Source organism: Scyliorhinus canicula, chromosome 2 (assembly GCF_902713615.1).
Source record: "Scyliorhinus canicula chromosome 2, sScyCan1.1, whole genome shotgun sequence".
NCBI lineage: Eukaryota > Metazoa > Chordata > Chondrichthyes > Carcharhiniformes > Scyliorhinidae > Scyliorhinus > Scyliorhinus canicula.
Window position 1 is genome coordinate 190,708,516 of NC_052147.1, and position 24,263 is coordinate 190,732,778.

General features: G+C 40.0%; 1 protein-coding gene across 8 annotated transcripts in view; it reads left to right on the top strand.

The window, feature by feature from the left end:
- nckap1 (NCK-associated protein 1) overlaps positions 1 to 24,263 on the top strand; it is a 256,739-nt gene that overhangs the window by 176,158 nt on the left and 56,318 nt on the right. For all 8 annotated transcript variants that reach the window (XM_038789224.1, XM_038789226.1, XM_038789228.1 and 5 more), the window contains 6 exons: positions 2,639 to 2,758; positions 7,433 to 7,572; positions 7,963 to 8,094; positions 9,562 to 9,780; positions 9,882 to 10,012; positions 15,547 to 15,644. In XM_038789224.1, coding sequence (XP_038645152.1) covers positions 2,639 to 2,758; positions 7,433 to 7,572; positions 7,963 to 8,094; positions 9,562 to 9,780; positions 9,882 to 10,012; positions 15,547 to 15,644 — 840 coding nt within the window. The remainder of the gene's footprint in view (positions 1 to 2,638; positions 2,759 to 7,432; positions 7,573 to 7,962; positions 8,095 to 9,561; positions 9,781 to 9,881; positions 10,013 to 15,546; positions 15,645 to 24,263) is intronic.

Genomic DNA, 24,263 nt, shown 5'->3' on the forward strand with positions numbered 1-24,263 from the left:
AGTGTAACACCAAATTTTGATTTTTGTTGAAGCATTCTTAATGCACAATAGAAGTAGAGCTTAGCCTGACTGGTTTTGGAGAAAGCACATGCTTGAAATAATAATTTTTCCCATTATCGTGTGGATAGGCAGTGTCATAACAAGTCTCATTGCCATGTTCTGTTAAGCCCCCACGACCTGCCATGCTGAGAAACTACTGGTATCAGTCATCAACTATGGTGATTAACAGTAGGGATGTGCCAGCATAAAAGGCTCTTGCTGCATGTCAGTCGTAAGCACATATCCATGTTGGTTGCCTACTCTAAGCAAGACCTAAAAACTCGCACAAAGAAAAAACTATTCATTTGGCATTCCCAAGTTTGTCATCATGAAATTTGTATCATTGAAATTCCAATCTTTCTGATGTCACTCGATTGTACTTGGCACCAGCATTTTTTTTTACACCAAAGTGTTGGTCCAAATAGACAGGAAGATCAGAAGTGAATACCCTAGAGAAAGCAATTAAATGAGCCCCAAAACACATGAGCATCAGAAATTAAATATTTTAACAAATTGGTCACGGGGATAGTTAACTGAAAACGATCTGCAAAAAATAACCCTGCCTGGCATTCCAAGCAGAACTTTCAAAATTTTGACCGACAGTTTAAAGCCCCTATTTTTTTTTAACCTAAAGTTTCTTGACAGGCTTTTTTTAATGTATTCTGTTACATTTCCTGTTCTTTATTATTTTTCAGCATGGGAAGTCTACCATCCACAATGTTAGTAGTTTAAAATAAAACCCTGCTGGTTCCAAATAAAAAAATGCCTTTGGTTGATAAGTCAAATGGCAGTAGTTCAACCATTTCCACTGAGATCAATGGGCCATTTGTTTGGCAGAGTCACACAATTAGTAACAATTGCCAAAAAATAGCATGGGTCCCTTCACAGTCGATCAGTGTCCCTTAATGAAGAGCAAATGTGGGATGGGCTGTCCAGTAGCATTGGATTGTACCATGGTCTTCGGTGAGATCCATGACTTTTAGTAATGCTTTACTGATTAATATGGCTATAATTGGGTCACTCTGTGACAACCTTGGGTGGAGTAATCTACTTGCAGCTCCATGGGAGTTCCAGCAATGACTATTGCAACTGTCACTTGGCGGGGAAGGTATTTTTGGTAGACTGGTTGAGGAATTCCTGGAAGATTTGAAGAAGCACCCATTTTTAAACTTTTTAGGAAATTATACGGAAAAGTAGATGCTGTTTAATTAGCCCTACTCGTTCAGCCAAGAGGCCATGGCAGACATCAGTGCAGCAAGAGGCAGCAACATTTTATTGACCAGTGTTTCTAAGCCCTATAGTCTGGAAAAAAGCTGCATTCATACCAAGAGGCTCTCACTGTGGTTTTTAATCCATGTTGGCCTTGTGACAGTGATTTGTTAGAGCTAAAATTTCTGACAAAGTAGAGAAATTTCACATTTTGCGTAAGTCGTGGCTACTATCAGAGAAATATCATTTTCATTTTGAGCTCTGTTTTAAGATTTTGCAAGATACTGACCAGTTAATTTGAAATCTAATACAGCGTCGATAAATTGTTTACATGATGCACAACTGAATAGGTTCACTCTTAAGAGGGCAGAACATAACTGTTTGAAATCTTTTTTTAAAATAAATTTAGAGGACCCAATTCTTTTTTTCCAATTAAGGGTCACTTTAGCGTGGCCAATTCACTTACCCTGCACATCTTTTTGGATTGTGAGGGTGAGACCTACACAGACATGGAGAGAATGTGCAAACTCCATATGGACAGTGACCCGGGTCTGGGATCGAACCCGGGTCTGGGATCGAACCCACGTCCTCGGCACCATGAGGTAGCACTGCTAATTACTGTACCACCGTGCTGCCCAACTGTTTTATTTCTTGTAATGTTCAAAAACAGTGAGTGATGCCCAATATCAATGCTCAATACGAATCTATCTCCTGAGTGTTTGAAGATTGCCAGAGTTCCTTGGATCGTTCAGAAAATATACCCAGATGAGTAGCTAGCAAATATATTTCCAAATGTTACACTTTGCAAAGCAGATGGAAAATAATCTATTTTTTTTTTTAAATGGAAAGTGGCTGAGCAGGTAGGCGTTTTTTTACTTGGAGTCTAGATTTAGAAGCAGGTAAAACTAACCTCTAATAAACGTGGGCGGTTCACAAGGTACTGCAATCACTTGCATTCTGACAGGAAATACAGAGTTGTGTTTTTAAAGCAACAGGCAAAGTTAAACACAGTTTCATCTTAGCAACTGCATATCATCACCATACTTCGAACCTCACATGATTAACACCACAAGAGATCAGTTAGCGACCTGAAAAACGTCTACTTGCATGCAGTTGAAGTTTTAGTCAGGTTAAATTTCAAGGTATTTGGACAGCAGATTGTATTTTGATAGCACTCATTATATTGGTTTGAGTGTTTCATTGGGCAACGTGGGCTCAGTGACAGGCAAAAAAGAACAAAATAGTCAAGTGTGGATGTATCCTGCCACTGTAGTTGCCAAGAAGTAGATCGTAATTCCCACTTAGATTGTCCCCACTTTGTTCATCATATAGTGTATCTGTTCAGATTCCAAAGTGCATTTACAGTTTTGTCAATTTTGAACTGTTATAGAGGCATCACATTGGAGATCGCAGTCTCTCCCTGTGTAACATGTTCCTCGATGAAATGGCGAAGCAAGCCCGCAATCTCATCACAGACATATGCACAGAGCAATGCACTCTTAGTGACCAGGTAAGATTCTAACTTCTATATTTTTTGGTTTGGCGGAAAGGTGATTTCTTCAACTGGATTAAGAAATCCCTATATTAGGGCAGCACGGTGGCACAGTGGTTAGCATTGCTGCCTACGGCACTGAGGACCCGGGTTCGAATCCCGGCCCTGGGTCACTGTCCGTGTGGAGTTTGCACATTCTCCCCGTGTCTGCGTGGGTTTCACCCCCACAACCCAAAAGATGTGCAGGATAGGTGGATTGGCCATTCTAAATTGCCCCTTAATTGGAAAAAATAATTGGGTACTCTAAATTTATAATAAAAAAATTTTAAAAAAAGAAATCCCTATATGCTTAAGACCTTTCCTAATACCTGTCACTTGTTCTGTAAATATAACACCATTGTTAATTTGTAAAAGGTTTCATAATGTTGCGAGTAACCCTTTGCAGCCTGGAGAAATTATTGTAATAAACTGATCTTTGGTGAAGTGGAATAAACTATTTAGGCTTTGTGCATATTAAAATTGGTTGTATCCATATGAGGTAGTATACTTTCTTTGACTATTTTGAATCCAATAGTGGCACAACTTTGGGGAAAAAATAACAGTTAACAAGTGTTAACCTTATTGATTTTGAAATTTTTGGAAGTCTGAAACTAAATTATTTTAGTGAACCAAAATCTAGTCTAGATAGGGCACGTGATCGGTGCAGACTTGAGGGCCGAAGGACTTGTTCCTGTGCTATATTCTTTGTTCTTTGAGAAGCAGCTGGCAAAGGAGGAAGGAAGTTTCAGGGTGTGATGCCAACTGGTCGAGAGAGGTCTGTTATTGTGGCTTTATCTCAGGATTTGTTTGTTGCTTAAATCTTTCGAGAAAAGATTTACCTGGAGACAATTGTCTTTAATTGAAAACACATTTATTTGCCCACTACCTATTAGTAAAGGTTAAATAAAGACCAAGACATAGGTCGAACTGCTCTCTCAGGTGCCTCTCTGTATCTTCTCTCTGAGTGACATCACTGTAACATAACTCGCTGAATAGCTATTATTAGAGGAGGCACGAGAGTTTAGAAGAAAATAGACTTCACGGGGTAGGTTGGGGGCAGGGAGATGTCGGGTGGAACAGGTTACAGACACGGCGAGGGGCAAGGAACTGATACATAAGAATGATCATTTTAATTGTAGAGACTTTGGAGATGACGATTGTTCAGAATATGATAGAGAATACAATGAAGAAATAAGAGTTTTAGGTGAATGGGTGTTTATTGAAGATAGAAGATGGGTGGGGCTGACCAGGAATATATTGAATTCATTGAGTGTGCAGATGATGGAAGAATTGGTAAGGGTTTTAGCAACTGATGGGTTGAGGCAGGCAGGACTCGTGATAGAATTCAGTAGTCATTTTTATGGAGAACGTTTAGGGAGTTGGCAGCTCATTTTGGGATTGAATGGTGCTCGTGAGCAATCTGGTTCAGTTTGAGATTTTTTTCTTTAATTCATTTTTATGGGATGTGGGCTTCACTGGCTAGATCAACGTTTGTTTCCCATCTCCAGTTGAGAAGGTGGTGATCAGCTGCCATCCTGCACCGCTGCAGTCCATGTGGTGTAGGTACATCTACTGTGCTATTAGGGAGGGAGTTCCAAGATTTTGATCCAGCGACAGTGAAGGAATAGCAGTGTATTTTCAAGTCAAGATGGTGAGTGACTTGGAGGGGAACTTCCAGGTGGAGGTGTATCCATGTATCTGCTGCCTTGTTCTTCTAAAAGGTAGTAGTTGTGGGTTTGGAAGGTGCCGCCTAAGGACCCTTGATGAGTTCTTGCACTACATTTTGTAAATGGTACACACTACTGCTACTATGTGTCTGTGATGGAGGGAATTAATGTTTGTAGACAGATAATGATTGTGGAGGGATTGGAACCTTGGTAGCAAGATTACCATGGATGATGTTGGGAGGGTGGGTTAGTTCTTAATGTTTTAAGTGAAGGAAATTTGAATCATCCAGGATGGATGTCAGACAGCAGTATAATAATAACACAAAATAAGCTGAACTATCGAGGGAGGTAGTGGAGAGATAGTGAGGTATCACCAGTGTACATATGGAAGCTAACCCTGTGTTTTTTGATAATGTCACCAAGGCACAGCAGATTAAATTCATTACCGAAAAGTGATCCGTTATAGTAGGAAAATTAGAGACAAAACCTGCTAAATGGTGTAATTTTAAAGGGGGTGCAAAAAGAGAAAGATTTGGGTCTGTTTGTACACAAACCTTTGTAGATGGCAGTTAATAAAAACATATTTAGAAAGAGGCTTAGAGTCCAAAAGCCAGGAAGTTGAACCTACATAAAGCTTTGTTCAGCTCCGGATGGCGAATTGTGTCCAATTCTGGGCACCAGACTAGGAAAGATGTGAAGGCTGCAGAGTGGGTGCAAGAAAATAATAGTAGTGGTTCCAGAAAGAGAGAGTATAGTTACATGAATGAATTGGAGAAGCTGAGGTTGTTCTCCTTGGAGCAGAGGTGGCTAAAAGGAGATTTGATGGAGTTCTTTAAAACCTTAAAGGTTTTGCAAAGAATAATTAAAAGAAAAACTGTTTCTAATGTATAACCAGAGGGCATAAATTTAAGGCAATTTGTCAAACAAAATCAGAGGCGATATATGAAAATATTTTTAATGCAGCAAATATTTGATTTTAGAATGCACTGTCTGGTTATGTGGTGGATGCAAACAAGTTCAATACTGACCTTAAGGGGAATTGGATGAATACTTGAAGGAGAAAGAAAATTATTGGGATATAGGGGGAAGGTTTGGAGAGTGGGGCTAACTGGGTTGCTCTTTAAAATGATTCTGTGACTATGGGTTTAAGCTCCAAACCACTATTTGAGTACATAATCTGGCTGGAATTCCTTTTGCAGTTCTGAGGGTTCGTAGATGCTGTTTTTTGGACATTAAACAGAGATCCCATCTGGCTTGAGGGATAGAAGATGTCTGTGGAAATGTTATGGCATGTGTGCATGGGTTGTGCACTGGAGCTACTAGCCCTGTTGTCAGATAGCCCTCATCACTCAGTAGCTACCCTTCGGTTTGCCATATTGACTGAAATGCAGCCGACAGAGTGATGTGTGGCCTCAGAATGAAGGTATCATGACATCGGCTGGATATTTGCCATTTATATTTACTTGCATTATTTTCTCGCTATGGTCGGTGGCACTTTTCAGAGAAGAGTAGGGTATGCTCTTGATATCCTGGCCAGCTTGCTTCATTGAAGTAATTGTTCTGTGCAAATTGACTTCTCTGTTTGCCTACACAGAGAAAGGACAGATAAGCAACAGGTCCTGTCATTTATTGGCCTCTAAGTGCTTTCAGATGTCCTGCAGATGACAAATTATATACATGTCGGTTATGAATGAGTATTTGCTGCTTTGTGTGTTTAATATGTGAGGAGTTTTATTTTTACGGTATATATGGCGTGTGTGTCTCAGCAACTGTATAAACTGGGAAGCATTTTTTTTTCGGTAAACCTGATTTTCTACTGTAAAATATAGGGGTTTGTTGTGCATTACTGAAATATGCAAAATAACATTGAAAAAGTGCGAACTTGGGGATTGCAGACAATTAACCAATAAAAAGAAATACAGGCATCACAATCCTGTAAACCTATTTGTTTTGTTTATATTTGCATTTTAAATTTTATTTTGATAGAATTGATGTTCGTTATGTGGCAGCAAGCGCAAAATCACTTCAGGTTGTCTTGCATAAGCCAATTGAAGCTTTGGAGAACAAGAGTTAAAAACACTTCTCTGTGGGGAAATTGTTGCAAGAATGTGTTGTTTGGGGGGGGGGGGCAAGGCCGAAGTTAAATGAAACGCCCATAAAGGACAAAAGTGCCATGTTGTACAGTTAATATTGCTCTAAAAGGTTAATTATCCATGTATGTAGAAAATAATTTGATTCAAATAATCAGTAAGCATCCAAATGAAGCTTTGATTCCAGGTAATTGTTGAAAACTGTCACTTCAGCCATATTTAGAATTAGCTTGGAAAACATGGACGCACTGGTTATATCTCAGCTATGTTAGCTTCCCACCTGATGTTGGCTTGAGAGTTGTAGAGACCCATTTGAACCAGTGGCCTCTTGTGGTAAATTCCGTGCTTTTAGCACTGTGACAGCAAATATATATTTCAGATTTGATCGCGAATCTGCCCTTCCGAAGCTAAGGAATTATCACCAAAATCCAAAGTCCAAAAATGTGCAGGTTGGGTGGATTGGCCATGATAAATTGCCCTTAGTGTCCAAAATTCTATGATAATCTATGATTAACCTAGGACAAAAGTTCGGCACAACATCGTGGGCCGAAGGGCCTGTTCTGTGCTGTATTTCTCGATGAGTAGTTTCTGTCAGGAGAGAAAAAGGAATTGTCCTTTTTTGAAAAATAGATCTAGTATTTTGCTACATACCAGTTTTTTCATGTCAGTCCAACCGAGATCCTAACTTAATGTCTTGCATATAGTTGATTCTACAAAACAAAATTTTTTTCACCACGTGAAACAGAATTCAATTACATTTTCTAAAAAAGGGTATCGTGAATATCAATCCACTTGATGTGGAGTCCCATCTCAGTCATATATCAATTGTGTTAGCTTTGGCATGTTTACCTCTTAAGCTGTTTTAAAGATTTCATTGTTTTTTTTCTGCTCTGCAGTTATTGCCAAAACATTGTGCCAAGACTATCAGTCAAGCAGTAAATAAAAAGTCCAAAAAACAGACTGGAAAGAAAGGGGAACCCGAAAGGGAGAAACCTGGAGTGGAGAGCATGAGAAAAAACAGGCTACTGGTTACCAAGTGAGGAGCCTTCAACCCTAACACTTTTGTAATTTTTCTTTAGTTAGGATTTTTTCAGGATTGATTGTTGAAACAGAAATAAAAATGTTTTCAAAGATTGCAAACTTGTGGAGAAATAACTTTCAAGGTTGATTTTTTTTTTGCATTGGACTGTCTTAAACTTCATAATCGGTAGCTTGTTAAATTTTGTGACACTGTTAGCTTAGCTAAATTACCTTTACATATGAAAGAACAAGGAGCAGGGGTGGATCATTTCCCCCACCACCCGTTCGTATGTTTTGAGACATTTGAGAAATGTGTTATCACACAATAAAAGTGTCTTTCGTTACTTTGATAATTATGGCATTTTTACTTGGAAACCTTAACATAGTATTTTGATTTATTTTTCAGTTTGGACAAACTTCACACTGCTCTCTCTGAGCTTTGTTTCTCTATCAATTATGTTCCTAATTTAGTTGTCTGGGAACACACCTTTACACCACGCGAGTATTTGACTTCACATTTGGAAATCCGTTTTACTAAGTAAGAGAGGTTTTTATAATTTGATGAAAGAAATTTGCTGCTTATGTATAAGTTATATCAAGGTCAATACATTAATAAGCTGCTGTTGAATTTCTGTAACTGAAAAAGCATATGATATAAAGCTATTTGACTCAAAACTGAGGGCAACATTGTGGAAAGTCTGCCTACATACAGTAATGGGGCTGAGGTGGGGGATTGCATCAATTGCACCGACTTCATTGGCTCCTTGATCTTGCAAATCGGAACTCAGCTGTTTCTTCACAGGAAAGGTACAGGAATCTGACAGTGAATCCTAGCAGTTAAAAATTTCACCTAGAATGTAGGATATTTATTACCTGCTTTTGAGGGAGAAGAAAATAGGATGGGACTTCATTTAAAGAGACCATTTGATCATTTTCCAAATGGCTCAGCTGATTTACCAAGTCAAACAACCCAGGAGAGGTCATAGATTAATTTCCTTGTCTGTGTTGAGTTAGCTAATCTCTGCTGGTGGATAAAGATTATTTAATTGGCTTTTGTCTCTGAGATTAGCAAGAGGAATATTGACCAGACCTGCATCCTGATTGTTAACTAAGGTTCTCTGCTGAATCTTTAAGGCAGGTGGAAAGGGGTCTGCTTTATTGTTCGTTATGATAAGCTAGTTTGCTTATAATATCAGGTTTATACTTGAATAATAATCACTTAGTGAAGTCTCCGGTATAGAACTGTATAAAGCAAATTAATGTCTTGAAAGGAGAAGGTATAGCATTGGCATCACCATTTATCTTTTCCCATCCACATTGTTCAAAATTATGTAGTCAAAGGAATATCCAGGTTTTTCATTTCCAACTAATATTAATAAATGTTTGTCTCGGTTTAGTTAATTTATAAAAGACCTAAAAGACCAAAAGGAAAATGTAACTAAAATTTTAAATTTTGGCTGAATTGAAATATGCTGCAGTCAACTAAAATAACTTGGCATATTTATGGACTGCCAGATGTAAAACCTTTGGCTTGTTAAATTATTTTTTAAAGTTCACTGCTTTTGCTGGATCATTTTTGACTTATATTGGATATATTATCCCCACTTGAGTTCAGGAACATTTCATCTGAGTCATTTCTCTCACACTACATTTATTGCATTTGTACATTTGCTTTTAGCCCTTGTTCAATAGTCTGCCCATAGTTTGATGGATCTCACTGACATCTCACCAATAAGTCACTGAAGGCATTAGAGATAATTTGGTAAAGGAAAGGGGAAAAGTACAAAATGAAAATAATTACTTAGCTTGCACATAAGATTAATTTTGAAGTAGGTTTCTGAAGACTAAATCAGTGGTTATTGATGTGCATAAAAAAGTTTTAGTTCATTTAGTAAAAGAGTCACTTGTTCACTCTTCGCTTCAAAATCACATTGCTCTTATTTTGCTTGCTGTACATGTGTTGAATATTCATGGTTTTAAAGAGCATTTTTCATTTCAACTTCAGATCAATTGTGGGAATGACCATGTACAATCAAGCTACGCAGGAGATTGCCAAGCCATCTGAGCTACTGACAAGTGTGAAAGCCTACATGACTGTACTTCAGTCCATTGAAAACTATGTGCAGATTGATATCACCAGAGTTTTTAACAATGTTCTTCTCCAGCAGACACAACATTTAGATAGTCATGGTGAACCCACCATAACTAGCTTATACACCAACTGGTAAGTACTGAACTGAGGTATGTTTTTAATTCTGTGTACAGTGCACTTTTTGATAAAATTAATGTTTGAAGATAACCTAATTTATCTGTACTCATACACAGGTATCTAGAAACTCTTCTGCGACAAGTCAGCAATGGGCACATTGCATACTTTCCAGCTATGAAAGCATTTGTGAACCTGCCTACTGAGAGTGAACTGACGTTTAATGCGGAGGAATATTCAGACATCTCTGGTAAAGATGTTACAAAATATTTTCAATTGTCTATCCCTCCATTTCCTCATTATTTACATTTGGTCTCATGAGATTAATGTTTGTCCTAAAACAGTTTTGTTTAATCCACCATGTGCCTTCACTTCTCCACGACCTTATTTTGCCTCACTGTTCTCTGTCTGTCTCCAGCTATTAAGAGCAGAAATCAGACTGATTGCTGCCAAGAAATCCCTCCTGTGAAAGTGCCATATGTATTTTCAACTGGTAAATTCAAATGAAGGGAATTTGAGTTTTAACTCTTGTCTTCTCCGAAAATCGAATGCTTTCAGATCTCTGAGCAGTCATATCTATGAAACAAAGTCGTTAAACCTGTTGTCCCATATTGTTGGTCATGGCAACTCTAACTCTAATCCACCTCTTTATCCTTTCTCAATCTCTCTACACTTCTCAACCATCTAGCTCAGATGCTTCAATTTATCCTGCAGCCAAAAGCTGATTTTTTTTTAAAAGAATATTTTAATACAACAGTCAAGTTTATTGGATGAAACATTCTCTCCCATAAATAAACAGTTCAACTGACTGGAAAAGGATTTGTCCATAAACACTTTGTTCCAAAAGGACTGAGGTTTGCCAGTGTTTTCTGGCATATGTGAGCAGCATTTTTTTTTTAAACGCTGTCTGTTTCCTCACAATACTTAAATTTCCAATCGTGAATTCAAATGCTGCATACGGTTGATGGAGACATGATCAAGACCATGTTTAGACTTTGGGAAAATAACATTCATGAAATACCATTGCGACCATAATTGCTTTCACACCATCTCTGACATGTGGCCGACTACTGTCTAAAAATCATCAAAAGGGCAAAATCTTTAAATGCACAATTCTGTCTCAGTTGAGTCATAACGTTAAGTGGTTATAGCTCTTTGGTATGCAATTATTATTTTTAAACAGTAAAATCCCATAAAACCAGTCTTTGACTAATGTACAAGACTACAATTTTATTGGTTCAGTTTCCTAAAATCACAAATTTGAATTTAGATAATTTAGTGGATGATTTTAAGCTTTATCTTTTCTCAGTTTGAGTTGTGGAATTGAAGCCATGTTTCAACTTTGATTAAGATGTCCCAAACAGAAGTTTTTCCTTGTTTGCATTGTATTAAAATATTAGCCATTCTTTTTTGGAATAAGGTATGAAATAGCTTTTTAACCTCACCATGTTCTACTCCTCTGACCTCTCCTTAAAAATTCTCTTTTCCCCCTCCCCTCATCCTGCAGAGAGCAAAGATGATCGCCAACTTATTTCCTCTACCACCAACCATCTTCTAATCGCCCAACTCGAATCTCCTTATGAACTCATGAATTTTGCCACCACGGTTCCTTTCAGGGATGTCTGTTACTCCCCCTTTCCTGCCAAGCCATACCTCCTTCCTGCCTTAACCCTCAATCTGCCGGGCTGTCTCATTTCTTTCCTCTATTGCCTCATGCCCTTTCTGAGCAGTGTGTGTGTCTCTTTTTCTCTCTCGCTCTCTCTCCTTTCACCAAAGCCTGTCCGCCATCTACTAGGCACAAGTCAGGAGTGTGATGGAATACTCTCCACTTGACTGAGTGCAACTCCAATAACACTCAAGAAACTCAACGCAATCCAGGACACAGCAGTCCACTTGTTGGCACTCCATCAACCCTTCAAACATTCACTCTCTTCACCATTGATGCTAAGTGGCAGCAATGTGTACGATATACATAAAGCACTTCAGTTCACCAAGGCTCCTTTAACAGCACCGTACAAACTTATGACTACCAAGAACGAAAAGGTAGCAGATGCATGGGAACACTATCACCTGCAAGGCACACAGCTTTCTGACTTGAAACTACATTGTCATTCGCTCACTTTCACTGAATTAAAATCCAGGAACCCTCTTCCTCACAGCACTATCCATGCACCTACACCAGATGGACTGCAGCAGTTATGAGATGGCTCATCACCATCACCTTCTGAAGGACAATTTGGGGATGGGCAACAAATGCTAGCCTTGCCAACGATGCTCACATCCTACAAAAATTATCATCATCCCAAGATATCTATAGAATCATAGAATTTACAGTGCAGAAGGAGGCCATTCGGCCCATCGAGTCTGCACCTGCCCTTACAAAGAGCAACCCACTCAAGCCCACGTATTTACCCTATCCCCGCAACCCAGCAACCCCCACTTAACCGTTTTGGATACTAAGGGCAATTTAGCATGGCCAATCCACCTAACCCGCACATCTTTGGACTGTGGGAGGAAACCGGAGCACCCGGAGGAAACCCACGCACACATGGGGAGAACGTGCAGACTCCGCACAGACAGTGACCCAGTCGGGAATCGAACCTGGGACCCTGGAGCTGTGAAGCAATTGCGCTAACCACTATGCTACCGTGCTGCCCTTACCGTGTTGCCTAGCTCAGTGAAAACTGCCTTTAAATACTTCTAAGTTTACCGATCTGATCATGGCCCGGGCATCTTCAGAAAAAGACCCCCAAGGATCTTTGCCCCCTCCTTCTACCTTTCATTATTTACATACAACCACTTGATGATGTCCACCTTAGACATGAGGTTAATGGCCACATGTATGCTGATGACACCCAGCTCTGTCTCTACTACTATAGTGCCACTTCGTTATCAGACTTCAATTTTGAGTGAATCACCATTTCCCATCAACTCTGTTCCAATATTACTTATTGCATTCTCCTTTACAGACACTGTCATGGACTGAACCAACCTGTCTACAATCTGAGGTTTGTTTGACCCAGAACTGACTGTTTCTACCTCTGTAACATTAACCAACATGGTTTGTGCCGCAGTCCATTTGCTGCTGAAACCCTCATTACCCTCTGTCATTTTCAGAGTCCAATGCTCTCCTGGCTCATATTCTGTTCTCTACTAATCTATAAACTTCAACTCATCCAAAATACTCCTGCCCCACCCAACACCGTCCTTGATGTCTTCTCTAACTCTTTATTCCTCGGACTCTAACCTCCTTGATCTCTCCCACCCCACTACTGGTGACCATGTCTTCAAGTGCCGACAATCTGTATTTCTTGCCTTAAATCGCTTTGCCTCGTCACCTTCTGCTCTTTTAAGACCTTTCTTAAAACTCACCATTTTAACCACAATTTGGATCATCCCAGCTCCTCCTTTAGTTCATTGTTTTCTTTTTCATTACACCCCTATGAATCAAATTGTAAAAATTTTTGACATTGGCGATGCTATATAAATTGTTATTGTGCTCTGAAAGTTGCTTCAATACTTGTGTTGTTAGATCAGCAAGAAGAGTAGTGTCACAGTTTATAAACCTAACTTTTGATTTTAAAATTGTAAAATGAGTAAATATCCTCAGGGAAGGCTCTAATACTGAATCACCTTACTTTTCTGGGCACTTATATCCCATAGTGCAGTCTTTAGAATTAATGTGCATAAATTTGTTCATTGTCCTTTTTTTCTCCTTAGATAACGGGTAATATTTGTGTATATGGCATTGAGGTGTAAGTTTATTGATGTGAATGACTTGCGCAGAGTCACAAGATAACTTGCATCCCAGATTCAAAATCAGAAATATCTGCATGAAGGGTGAACATTGCACTACATTTTGCAATAATTTCTGGTTTTCCCCAACCTGGCATAATGCACAGTCTACGTAGTCTTGAATGTACTCACATGAGTTTGTGTTAACTGCAAATTTTTCAATCATGCCTCCCACATTTAAGTCTAAATCATTAACATATACAACAACAGCGAGGCCACAATACGGAGCCGCGTGGAGCACCACTGGAAACCATTTTCCATTTGCAAAACCATCCACTGACCATTACTCTTTGTAATGTCACTGAGCCAATTTTGGATTCAACCGGCCACCTTCCTCTGTATCCCACAAGATTTCACTTTTCTGACTACTTTGCCACGTGGGACCTTGTCAAATACCTTACTGAAATCCATGTAGACAACATCCACTGCACTATCCTTGGATGCATATATATATTTGAGATACCTTGCCATCCCCTCTCTCCTCCCCTCCCCTCCACATCTTTCTGGATAGTTTGTTGCACCACACGTCAAACAGACTTACATTTATGTAGCTCTCTTCATGACCATTGGACTTCTCAAAGCACTTAACCAATTGATGCACAACAAGCTCCCGCAAACAGTAATTCAATAGTGATCAGATCCTCTGTAACCAGCCATTGCTACTGTATTTCATTTTCGTTCCCAATAAACGAAAGTAAAAAGATTGTTAATGGAGTTTGTTCACCATCTTTCTGCTCCGCAATCTGCAGTTTTGTTCGTAACTCAATATCTGTGTACAAAAATAGTGATGGTTCAGAGATTTCAGCACTTAAGAATTTCTCAAATATATGCATCCAAGGATAGTGCAGTGGATGTTGTCAACATGGATTTCAGTAAGGTATTTGACAAGGTCCCATGTGGCAAAGTAGTCAGAAAAGTGAAACCTTGTGGGATACAGAGGAAGATGGCAGGTTGAATCCAAAATTGGCTCAGTGACATTATGAAGAGTAATGGTCAGTGGATGGTTTTGCGAATGGAAAATGGTTTCCAGTGGTGCTCCACGGGCTCCGTATTGTAGCGTTGCTGTTTGTTGTATATGTTAATGATTTAGACTTAAATGTGGGAGGCATGATTGAAAAATTTGCAGTTAACACAAAAATTGGCCATGTAGTTGATGGTGAAATGGATAGCTGTCAGCTCCAGAATGATGCCTGTGGTTTGGTTTCGTGGGCAGAGAAGTGGCAAATGGAATTTAATCTGGAAAGATGTGAGGTAATGCTTTTGGAGAATACTCAATAAACGTGAAGATATTGAGAAGGGTTTAAGAAGTGGGAGACTTGGGAGTGCATTTCCACTGGTCCTTGAAGGTGGCAGGACAGGCGGTCAGAGTCATCCAGAAAGCTTGTGGAATGCTTTCCTCCATTGGGAAAGTTATTGAACGCCAAAGTAGGGATGTAATGGTGGAACTGTATAAAATGCTGGTTAGACCACAGTTGTTTTTCTTCTGGTTCATAGATTTCAGCGCTAAGAGAGTGACCTAACAAAATTATAAAGGGCCTGGGTAGGGTAGACAGGAAAGACCTGTTTTCTACTAGCTGAGGGGTCAATTACCGGGAAGTATTAATTTATGGTGATTGGTAGAAGGATTACAGGAGATACGAGGAATATCTTTTTCACCCAAAGGGTGGTAGGCATCTGGAATTCACTGCCTCAGTTGGTGGTTGAGGCTGAAACACTCCACTCATTTAAAGGATATCTGGATCTGCACCTAAAGTGCTGTAACCGGGCTCTGGAAAGTGGGATTCAAATGAATGACTAGTTTCTTTTTTTTTTGGTGATGCAAATATGATTGGGTGAGTGGCCTCTTTCTGTAACATGACTTTCTTTATGCTTCTAAGTCACCATGCCCTTATTTTTCATGAGAGGTTTCAAGGTTTTAGATGATTTTTGACGATATGGACATGCCAGTGTAATGACATATTTATTAGTGTTACGCATGTTTTCCCACAGAAATGAGGGCTCTTTCAGAACTTCTGGGCCCATATGGAATGAAGTTTTTAAGTGAAAGTCTGATGTGGCACATTTCCTCACAGGTGGCAGAGCTCAAGGTAAGATTGAAGATTCATTGCAGCTATGTCTGTATTCTGGTATAGGAAATAAAATGAAAAAATTACACTGATTGTGAAATTTTAAACCCTTTAGAATGATGGGAATTTGCTGCTGGATTTGTGAAGACTGGTCATAAGTATCTTGTGTGAATGGTGGCAAATCGCACAGTAGAAACTTTATGTGCAGGTTTTAAAACTTCAGTTATTAACTTTAAAGATTGTATTCCAACAAGTTGCTGTAATAATTGGCAATTTTCCGTTATAAATAAGACACAAACTTGTAAATACCAGATACATGTGAGCTGTTGCTCTGTAAAAACTGGAAAACAGCAATAAAAATATATTTTTTAAAAACATAGGCAATTTTCATTGGTAGCCATTTGAACAAAGAAAAGTACAGCACAGGAACAGGCCCTTCGGCCCTCCGAGCCTGAGCCGACCATGCTGCCCGTCTAAACAAAAACTCCTACACTTCCGGGGTCCGTATGTCTCTATTCCCATCCTATTCATGTATTTGTCAAGATGCCCCTTAAACGTTACTATCGTACCTGCTTCCATCACCACGTCCGGCAGCGAGTTCCAGGCACCCACTACCCTCGTGTAAAAAAAAAAAACTTGCCTCTTACATCTCCTCTAAACTTTGCCCCTCGCACCTTAAGCCTATGTCGCCTAGTAATTGACCCCTCTACCCTGGGAAAAGTCTTTGACGATCCACTCTGTCTATGCCCCTCCTAATTTTGTAGACCTCTATCAAGTCGCCCCTCAACCTCCTTCGTTCCATTGAGAACAAACCGAGTTTATTCAACCTCTCCTCATAACTAATGCCCTCCATACCAGGCAACATCCTGATCAATCTCTTCTGCACCCTCTCTAAAGTCTCCACATCCTTCTGGTAGTGTGGTGATCAGAATTGAACACTATACTCCAAGTGTGGCCTAACTAAGGTTCTATACATCTGCAACATGACTTGCCAATTTTTTGGCAACTATTAATCCCATGAATTTCAAGAGAAGCTCTCACATTCAATGTTTACCAACAAATTAGAAATGATTTTCTGATGGTGTCAACGGTAGTGATGGCATGTTTTTGAGGGCGATATTTCAGTCATTTATATTTGTGATTTGTCTTTTGAAGACAACGGTCCATTGCAATTGCCTGGTTATATCTCAGCTATGTTAGCTTCCCACCTGATGTTGGCTTGAGAGTTGTAGAGACCCATTTGAACTAGTGGCCTCTTGTGGTAAATTCCTTGCTTTTAGCGCTGTAGCAGCAAATATATATTTCAGATTTGATCGCGAATCTGCCCTATATCTTCCGAAGCTAAGGAATTATCACCAAAATCCAAAGATGTGCAGGTTGGGTGGATTGGCCATGATAAATTGCCCTTAGTGTCCAAAATTCTATGATAATCTATGATTAACCTAGGACAAAAGTTCGGCACAACATCGTGGGCCGAAGGGCCTGTTCTGTGCTGTATTTCTCTATGTAAAATGTTGTGCTCTCAATAATCCTGAGTAAAAAAAAATTAGCACTTAGATTATACTGCTTCTCTCTGTTGTTTCTTCCGATTAATGGCGAGGGTGTTATTATCTGGCAAGTGGTAATTGCCATGCAAACCAAATTCCAAAGGAAAACTCGGCAAGCTTATCACAACTCAATTTTTGATTGAGATATAAGTACTGAAGTCAGAAGCCACAAATTCCAGTCATACTTTGGGGGATGTTAAATATTAAATTAAAACCTTTATTAAGAAATGAAAGCTTAAACACACAAGATTATATTTGCATAGTTAAAAATAAACTTGCAGCACATTCCCCACAAAAGATTTCTGACTTGGTTAGACTAGGCAACAATCTCTCACAGAAATGTAATCTATAAAGTCCAGCAATATTCCCAAAAGGCAAAGTACTTGCTGTCAAGATTGTATGTCACCTGACTTCTCACCCTCCTATTCTGCTGTGGAAATTCAGCAAACGTTAAAACAAAATGCTGCCCATCTGAAAACCAGACACTTTTTTTCTGGTTTGGCTGCAAAGCTGTTTCACTTTGCCTCATCACCAGTCCTTTCCCAAGCACAGAGCAGCACACCAGGAGGTCTGATGAGGCCACCCCACCCTAAGCTCTCAGCATCTCTCCTGAAGTACCTTTCTGTTCTTTCACCTTGATTTCATTGTCTTTATCCTTCTTTGAAATTTGCCTTTCCCAGAATATAAAAATCTTTCATGTGCTTATTGCTCTCACTTTCGGGTCAAATACAATTGAATAATCTTGGTGTATTTATTTGTGCCGTTTACCAAGTTGTAAATCCTTTATGCGTCCCGTTGAAATTTAATAGCTTAACATTCCAATTTGTCCCTTATCTCCTAATGCAAATTCTAACCGCAATGGTTACTTATATAAAATCCAATTCGGCCATATTTACTTCAAATGCAAGTCTTTCACATTTACACTCCTTTGATATCCTAAACCTTGCAGCCCAACTGTCTTCAATTTAATTAAATATGATACACACACACAGGTCAACAAGATGCTTCTCAGAATAATGCAATATATCCCGAAGATGATAAAAAATAATACCACCTTACTTCAGATAGGAACAATAAAATGTGGAGGGCTGGGAAATAGCTTGCTCAGGTCAAAGGAACAAGGAGGGGTAGAGCGGAAAAAATTTAGGGTAGATTTAATGGATGTGTTCTCTGGCTAAACCAGTGCTAACCACATTAAACAGATTTAAAACAATTGGCAAAATACCTGGAGGGAGAGATGAGCAATAATTTCACACAGGACTATTGATTGGGATTAGAAACAGTTTCTATATTTAAATTGACAGTTGGACATGTAGAATTTACAGTGTAGAAGGAGGCCATTCGGCCCATCGGGTTTGCACCGGCTCTTGGAAAGAGCACCCTACCCAAGGTCAATACCTCCACCCTATCCCCATAACCCAGTAACCCCACCCAACACTAAGGGCAATTCTGGACACCAAGGACAATTTAGCATGGCCAATCCACCTAACCTGCACATCTTTGGACTGTGGGAGGAAACCGGAGCACCCGGAAGAAACCCACGCACACACGGGGAGGATGTGCAGACTCCACACAGACAGTGACCCAAACCGGGTATCGAACCTGGGACCCTGGAGCTGTGAAGCAATTGTGCTAACCACAAAGCTACTGTATTTGTAGAGGACTAATTTTCAGGGTTTTGTGGTGTGTAGGCCTATACTTCACTCTTTTAAAGCACTAAATAGGAGGGCTAAAATAGCCGCCTCCTGTGTTGTGAGCATCATAATCTGCACTCCATCCACCACCTTAAAAACTCAATTCCACCACCACCAATGCACTGTGGCAATGGTGTGCATCATCTGCAAAGTGCTCTTCAGCAACTCACCAAGGCTCCTTCAACAGCAGTTTCTGAACCCTGACCTAGATCGCCAGAATGGTAAGGGCAGCAGATGCATGGGAATTTCAGTACCTGACAGTTGCCCTCCAAGCCACACACCATCCTGACTTGGAACTATATCCTCATTTCTTCACTGACACAGGGTCAAATTCCTATAACTTCCTATCAACACCATGGATGTACCGACACTACGTGGATTGCAGCGATCCAAGAAGGTGGCTCAGCACCACCTTCTCGAGGGCAATTAGGCTGGGCAATAAATGCTGCCTAGCCAACAATGCCCACACCTTGTGAACAAATAAATAATTCAAAACCAACTTATTCAGAAAATAGAAGCCTCGAGAGGTGGTGGCTTAGTAATAATGCCATTGAACTAGTGACCCAGAAACCCAGGGTAATGCTCTGGGGACTTGGGTTTGAACCCCACCACGGCAAGTGCGGAATTGCAATTTAAAAAAAAATCTGGAACGAAAAGTACAATGATGACCATTAAACCACTGTCAGTTGTTGTAAAAACCCATCTGGTTCACTAATGCCCTTTAGGGAAGGAAATTTGCCATCCTTACCTGGTCTTACATGTGGCTCCAGACCAACAGAAATGTGGTTGACACTTACAACCCTATTGAAGAGCAAGCCACTTAGGTCAAAGGAATTAGGGATGGGTTACTAATGCTAGCACTTGCTAGCACAGCCCACATCCCATGAAAGAACAAAAATAAATCAAATGGGGCAGTAATAACTTGGACACAAAAGTTAGCTAAAGAATTGAGGCAGTAGTGATAAATGCATGTTTTCTGACTGGTAAGAAGTATGCAATGAGGGGTGCCCAGAGCTGGTATTAGGACCGTTGCTTGTTAAATATAAATGATCTTTACTTTGATATAGGTTGCAAACTTCAGGAGGACATAGGTTAGTGAAATAGGAACAATCAGGTCAGATATAATTTAATGTGGATTTTTAAATTCATTCATACAATTTGGGTGTCGCTGGCTAGGCCAACATTTATTGCCCATCCTTAATTGCCCTTGAGAATGTGTTTGTAAGTTGCCTTCTTGAACCACTGTAGATTCACCCATGGGGCTTTTCACAGTAACTTAATTGAAGCCTACTTGTGACAATAAGCGATTATTATTATTATATTATAATAGAGGACTGTTAGGAAGGGAGTTCCCAGATTTTGGCCAAGCGACAGTAAAGGAATAGCAATTGTTGCCAAGTCAGGGTGGTGAGTGACTTGGAGGAGAGATGGTGTTTATATGTGTCTGCTGCCTTTGTCCTTCTAGTTGGTAGCAGTTGTGGGTTTGGAAGGTGCTGCCAAAGGAGTCTTAATGAGTTCCCGCAGTGTATCTTATAGATGGTGCACACTGTTGGCAATGTTCGTTGGTGGTGGAGGGGGTTGATATTTGTGGATGTGGTGCCAATCAAACAAGCTGCTTTGTCCTGGATGGTGTCAAGCTTCATAATGTGATGGAGCTGCATTGATCCAGGCAGGTGGAGAGTCTTCTGTCACACTCCTGACTTGTGCCTTGTAGATTGTAGACAGGTGTTGGGGAGTCAGGAGGTAATTCACTTGCCACAAGATTCCAAGCCTGCTCTTGTAGCCACAGTATTTATATGGCTGGTCCTGTTCCATTTCTGGTCAATGTTAATTCCCAGACTGTTAGTAGTGGGGGATTCAGTGATAGATAAGTGTGAAATGATTTTTTTTTGGGAGAAATAATGCAGATATGTCTTATCATCTATATAGTTTTATTTTGAGGTGCAAAAGCAGAGGGGGTTCATATTCGCAAATTATTGAAGAACAGGTTGATAACGTATATGGAGTACTTGCATGCAAAAAGAAAAGATTATGCTAAATATTTACAATTCTGAGCACTACATTTAAGCTAAGGTCCAGATGACAGTACGGAGAAGAGTTTCCAGAATGTCACCAGGGTGAGGATTCCAGTCAAGTGGAGATATTGGAGAAACTGGTATTGTTCTTTTGAAGGCAGAGAAGATTAAGTGGAGACCAAACAGGTATTCAGAATTGCAAGGCGTTTTTGTAAAGTAATGCAAAGCTTTACCTTTTGGTAAGTAGGCCAATAGTGAGAGATTGTAAATTTAAAGTAATTGGTGAAGGAGTTGGTTGGGAAATGAGCAATTTCGTACGACCTGGAATGTGTTGTCTAAGAGGGAGTTAGAACTTTATTCCATTGGAGCTGTCAAAAGGCAATTTACATGTACTTGAGAACTAATTTGGTGGCTAAAAGCTGGGGTGTGGAACTAAATTTCAAAGAACTGTCATGGGAGTGATGGACCAAATGCCTTTGATGTCTAGTATTATTTTACTCTACTAATCAGAATATTTAAAATCAAGCATTTCTAATGCAGATGTCTAATGAGTACATAATAGTCTTTTCAGGACTGAGTAGGTACTGTGTGACAAAACAGCTGCTTCACTTTGATAAGTAGTTGTAGCTCTTGTGTTTCTGTAGATTTAATTTTACACAGTGGGCTCCAATTGTGCAATTACGAGTATTAAGGGAGACCAAGAATATTTCCATGTGCTGGCAGTCAGGATAAACGAATAGGTAATATTACTCCATGCCTAGTCGACGAATGATAACATCCAACCACCGCGTAAGAGGAAACAAAAAATTTCTGTATAAGCATTCAAGAATCTTGTCTCCAGAATTCACCATGCTGGAGAAGAAGCCCCATAAGATATTTTTTTTTAAGAGCAAGAGTCGGGTCATGCTATGCAAACGAAATTTAGTGTGGTGGGGAGCTGCAAGGGGCAAGATTGTTTGGCAACTATGCTAATAAGATGCAGTTGTTTATTCTTCTAGTTACATTTTTTAAAATCCCTATTTTAGAAGCATGGCTTGGAGCAGTACTGTGTTCACTCTTTGTTCATGCTGCTGTGCAGTTTTTTTTTAAAATGTACTTCCACGTCAGCAATTGTGTGTCTTAACTTTCTCAGTGAGTCACTGCACTGGATGATGTGGTACTGAGCCACTGATCAGGATCAGGACCCCCTGGGGCAGCCGGGTAGCATGGTGATTAGCATAAATGCTTCACAGCTTCAGGGTCCCAGGTTCGATTCCCGGCTGGGTCACTGTCTGTGTGGAGTCTGCACGTCCTCCCCCTGTGTGCGTGGGTTTCCTCCGGGTGCTCCGGTTTCCTCCCACAGTCCAAAGATGTGCGGGTTAGGTGGATTGGCCATGCTAAATTGCCCGTAGTGTCCTAATAAAAAGTAAGGTTAAGGGGGGGGGGGGTTGTTGGGTTACGGGTATAGGGTGGATACGTGGGTTTGAGTAGGGTGATCATGGCTCGGCACAACATTGAGGGCCGAAGGGCCTGTTCTGTGCTGTACTGTTCTATGTTCTATGAAAGCCTTTTGTCAGTTCCCAGGCTGTGGCAAGCTAACCAATATTTAAACGGCTAGCTGCAGAACAGTATGGTTACTCATTATCCCTGGACTAGAGAGTAAACAGATTGACTAGGTTTCCACTCCTAATTATTATCCCATGACCCCTGTTAAAAATGTGCATGTTTAGGTTTCAGGCAAGAGCCAGATCCTTTTCCAGTAATAACTCTCACAGTGTAATAATTCGGCAACATTCACTAGGAAAGAAAATTTTGGCAAGCTTAAATAAATGGAGGAGAAAATGTCCGTTGCATATACATTCTTTTGGCTGGTAAGTAATTACTGCAGATTTAAAAATCAAATAATTGTATGATAAACAATGCATCTATTCTTGGTGCTAGGATTATTCTACTTTCTTTTCTTCATTTCTTTCTGTCAGATTTCCCACAAATGCAAAGAATTATAAAGAGAATCAAAGATTCACTGGAAATATAGGCATTTTACAGTGAGAGACATGGCTATCAAGAATTCCTTTTGTATTTGGTACTTTAGTCCTTGAGTAAATTGTAACTTTTTAATGTAAAGGTAGTTGTATTTTTGTTCTTTATTCTTTCATGGGATGTGGGCATCAGTGATGAGGCCAACATTTGTTGCCCATCCTTAATTGCCCTTGTACTGAGTGACTTGCTAGCCCTCCGAGCACTTAAGAGTCAATTATGTTGGAGTGGCACAGTGGTTAGCACTGCTGCCTCACGGCACCTGGGACCAAGGTTCAATTCCGGCCTTGGGTCACTGTGTGGGGTTTGTACATTCTCCCTGTGTCTGCGTGGGTTTCCTCCAGGTGCCCCAATTTCCTCCCACAGTCCAAAGATGTGCCGGTTAGGTGGATTGGTGATGCTAAATTGCCCCTTAGTGAAGAGGGTTGTGCAGGTTAGGTTACAGAGTCATGGGGATAGGGTAGGGTGGATGAGTGAACGGACCTAGGTAGAATGTTCTTTCAAGAGGTCAGTGCAGACTCAATGGGCCGAATGGCCTCCTTCTGCACTGTAGGGATTATGTTGCTGTTGGACTGGGATCGCATGTAACTCAGACAAAAGTGCACCCCCCCCTTCCTGCGAAAGACTTGAGTGAATTAGTGACTTAGTTGGTGAATATAAATTGACCAGCTTTATATTGACATTATATATACCTTAATTAAATTCAGATTCTAGAGTTGCTGCGGTGAAATTCGAACCCAGGTTCCCCAAAGTATTAACCTGGGCCTCCGGATTACTAGTCCAGTTACATTACCACAACACCACTGTCTTCCCATAATGTCCAGTAATGAAATTGGATGAGTCTGTATTTTTCCAGCCTTGTGATATAATTTGGATTCAACATTCTCCGAAGCTTGCTTCTCCAAATAGTGTAATGGTTTAAAGATTATTAAAAACAGATGGTCAGTGTCGCAAGATATGTACAGAAAATTAGCATTTTTATGCTAAAAGCTGACCATGCAAAGTAGTGATTTTTTTTTTCCACAGACTTAACTTGAAGAATAATTCAATTTAGTTTGAAAATAGTTACTGATTGCATTAGTTTTTTTTTGTATCTGGTCCTGACATACCCTCAGGAAATTGAAGAGTGCTGGCTCGAGAGCAGTTTCTTTTTTTCCTGTAGTGCTTCATAAGACAACTGTCAAAACATATTCAAAAAACTAGACCAAGGGGAGGCACTCGGTAGCAATCAAATTTTCTCTCACTCTGGTTAAAACTCTGGGGTTGTCACGATACGAGATTCTACACAATTTTACTTTTCTTCCCCATATGTGCTTTTGGTTCTGCTTGGTGTTTTCACTCTTCTCAAAAGTAAAGCCCCATACTACT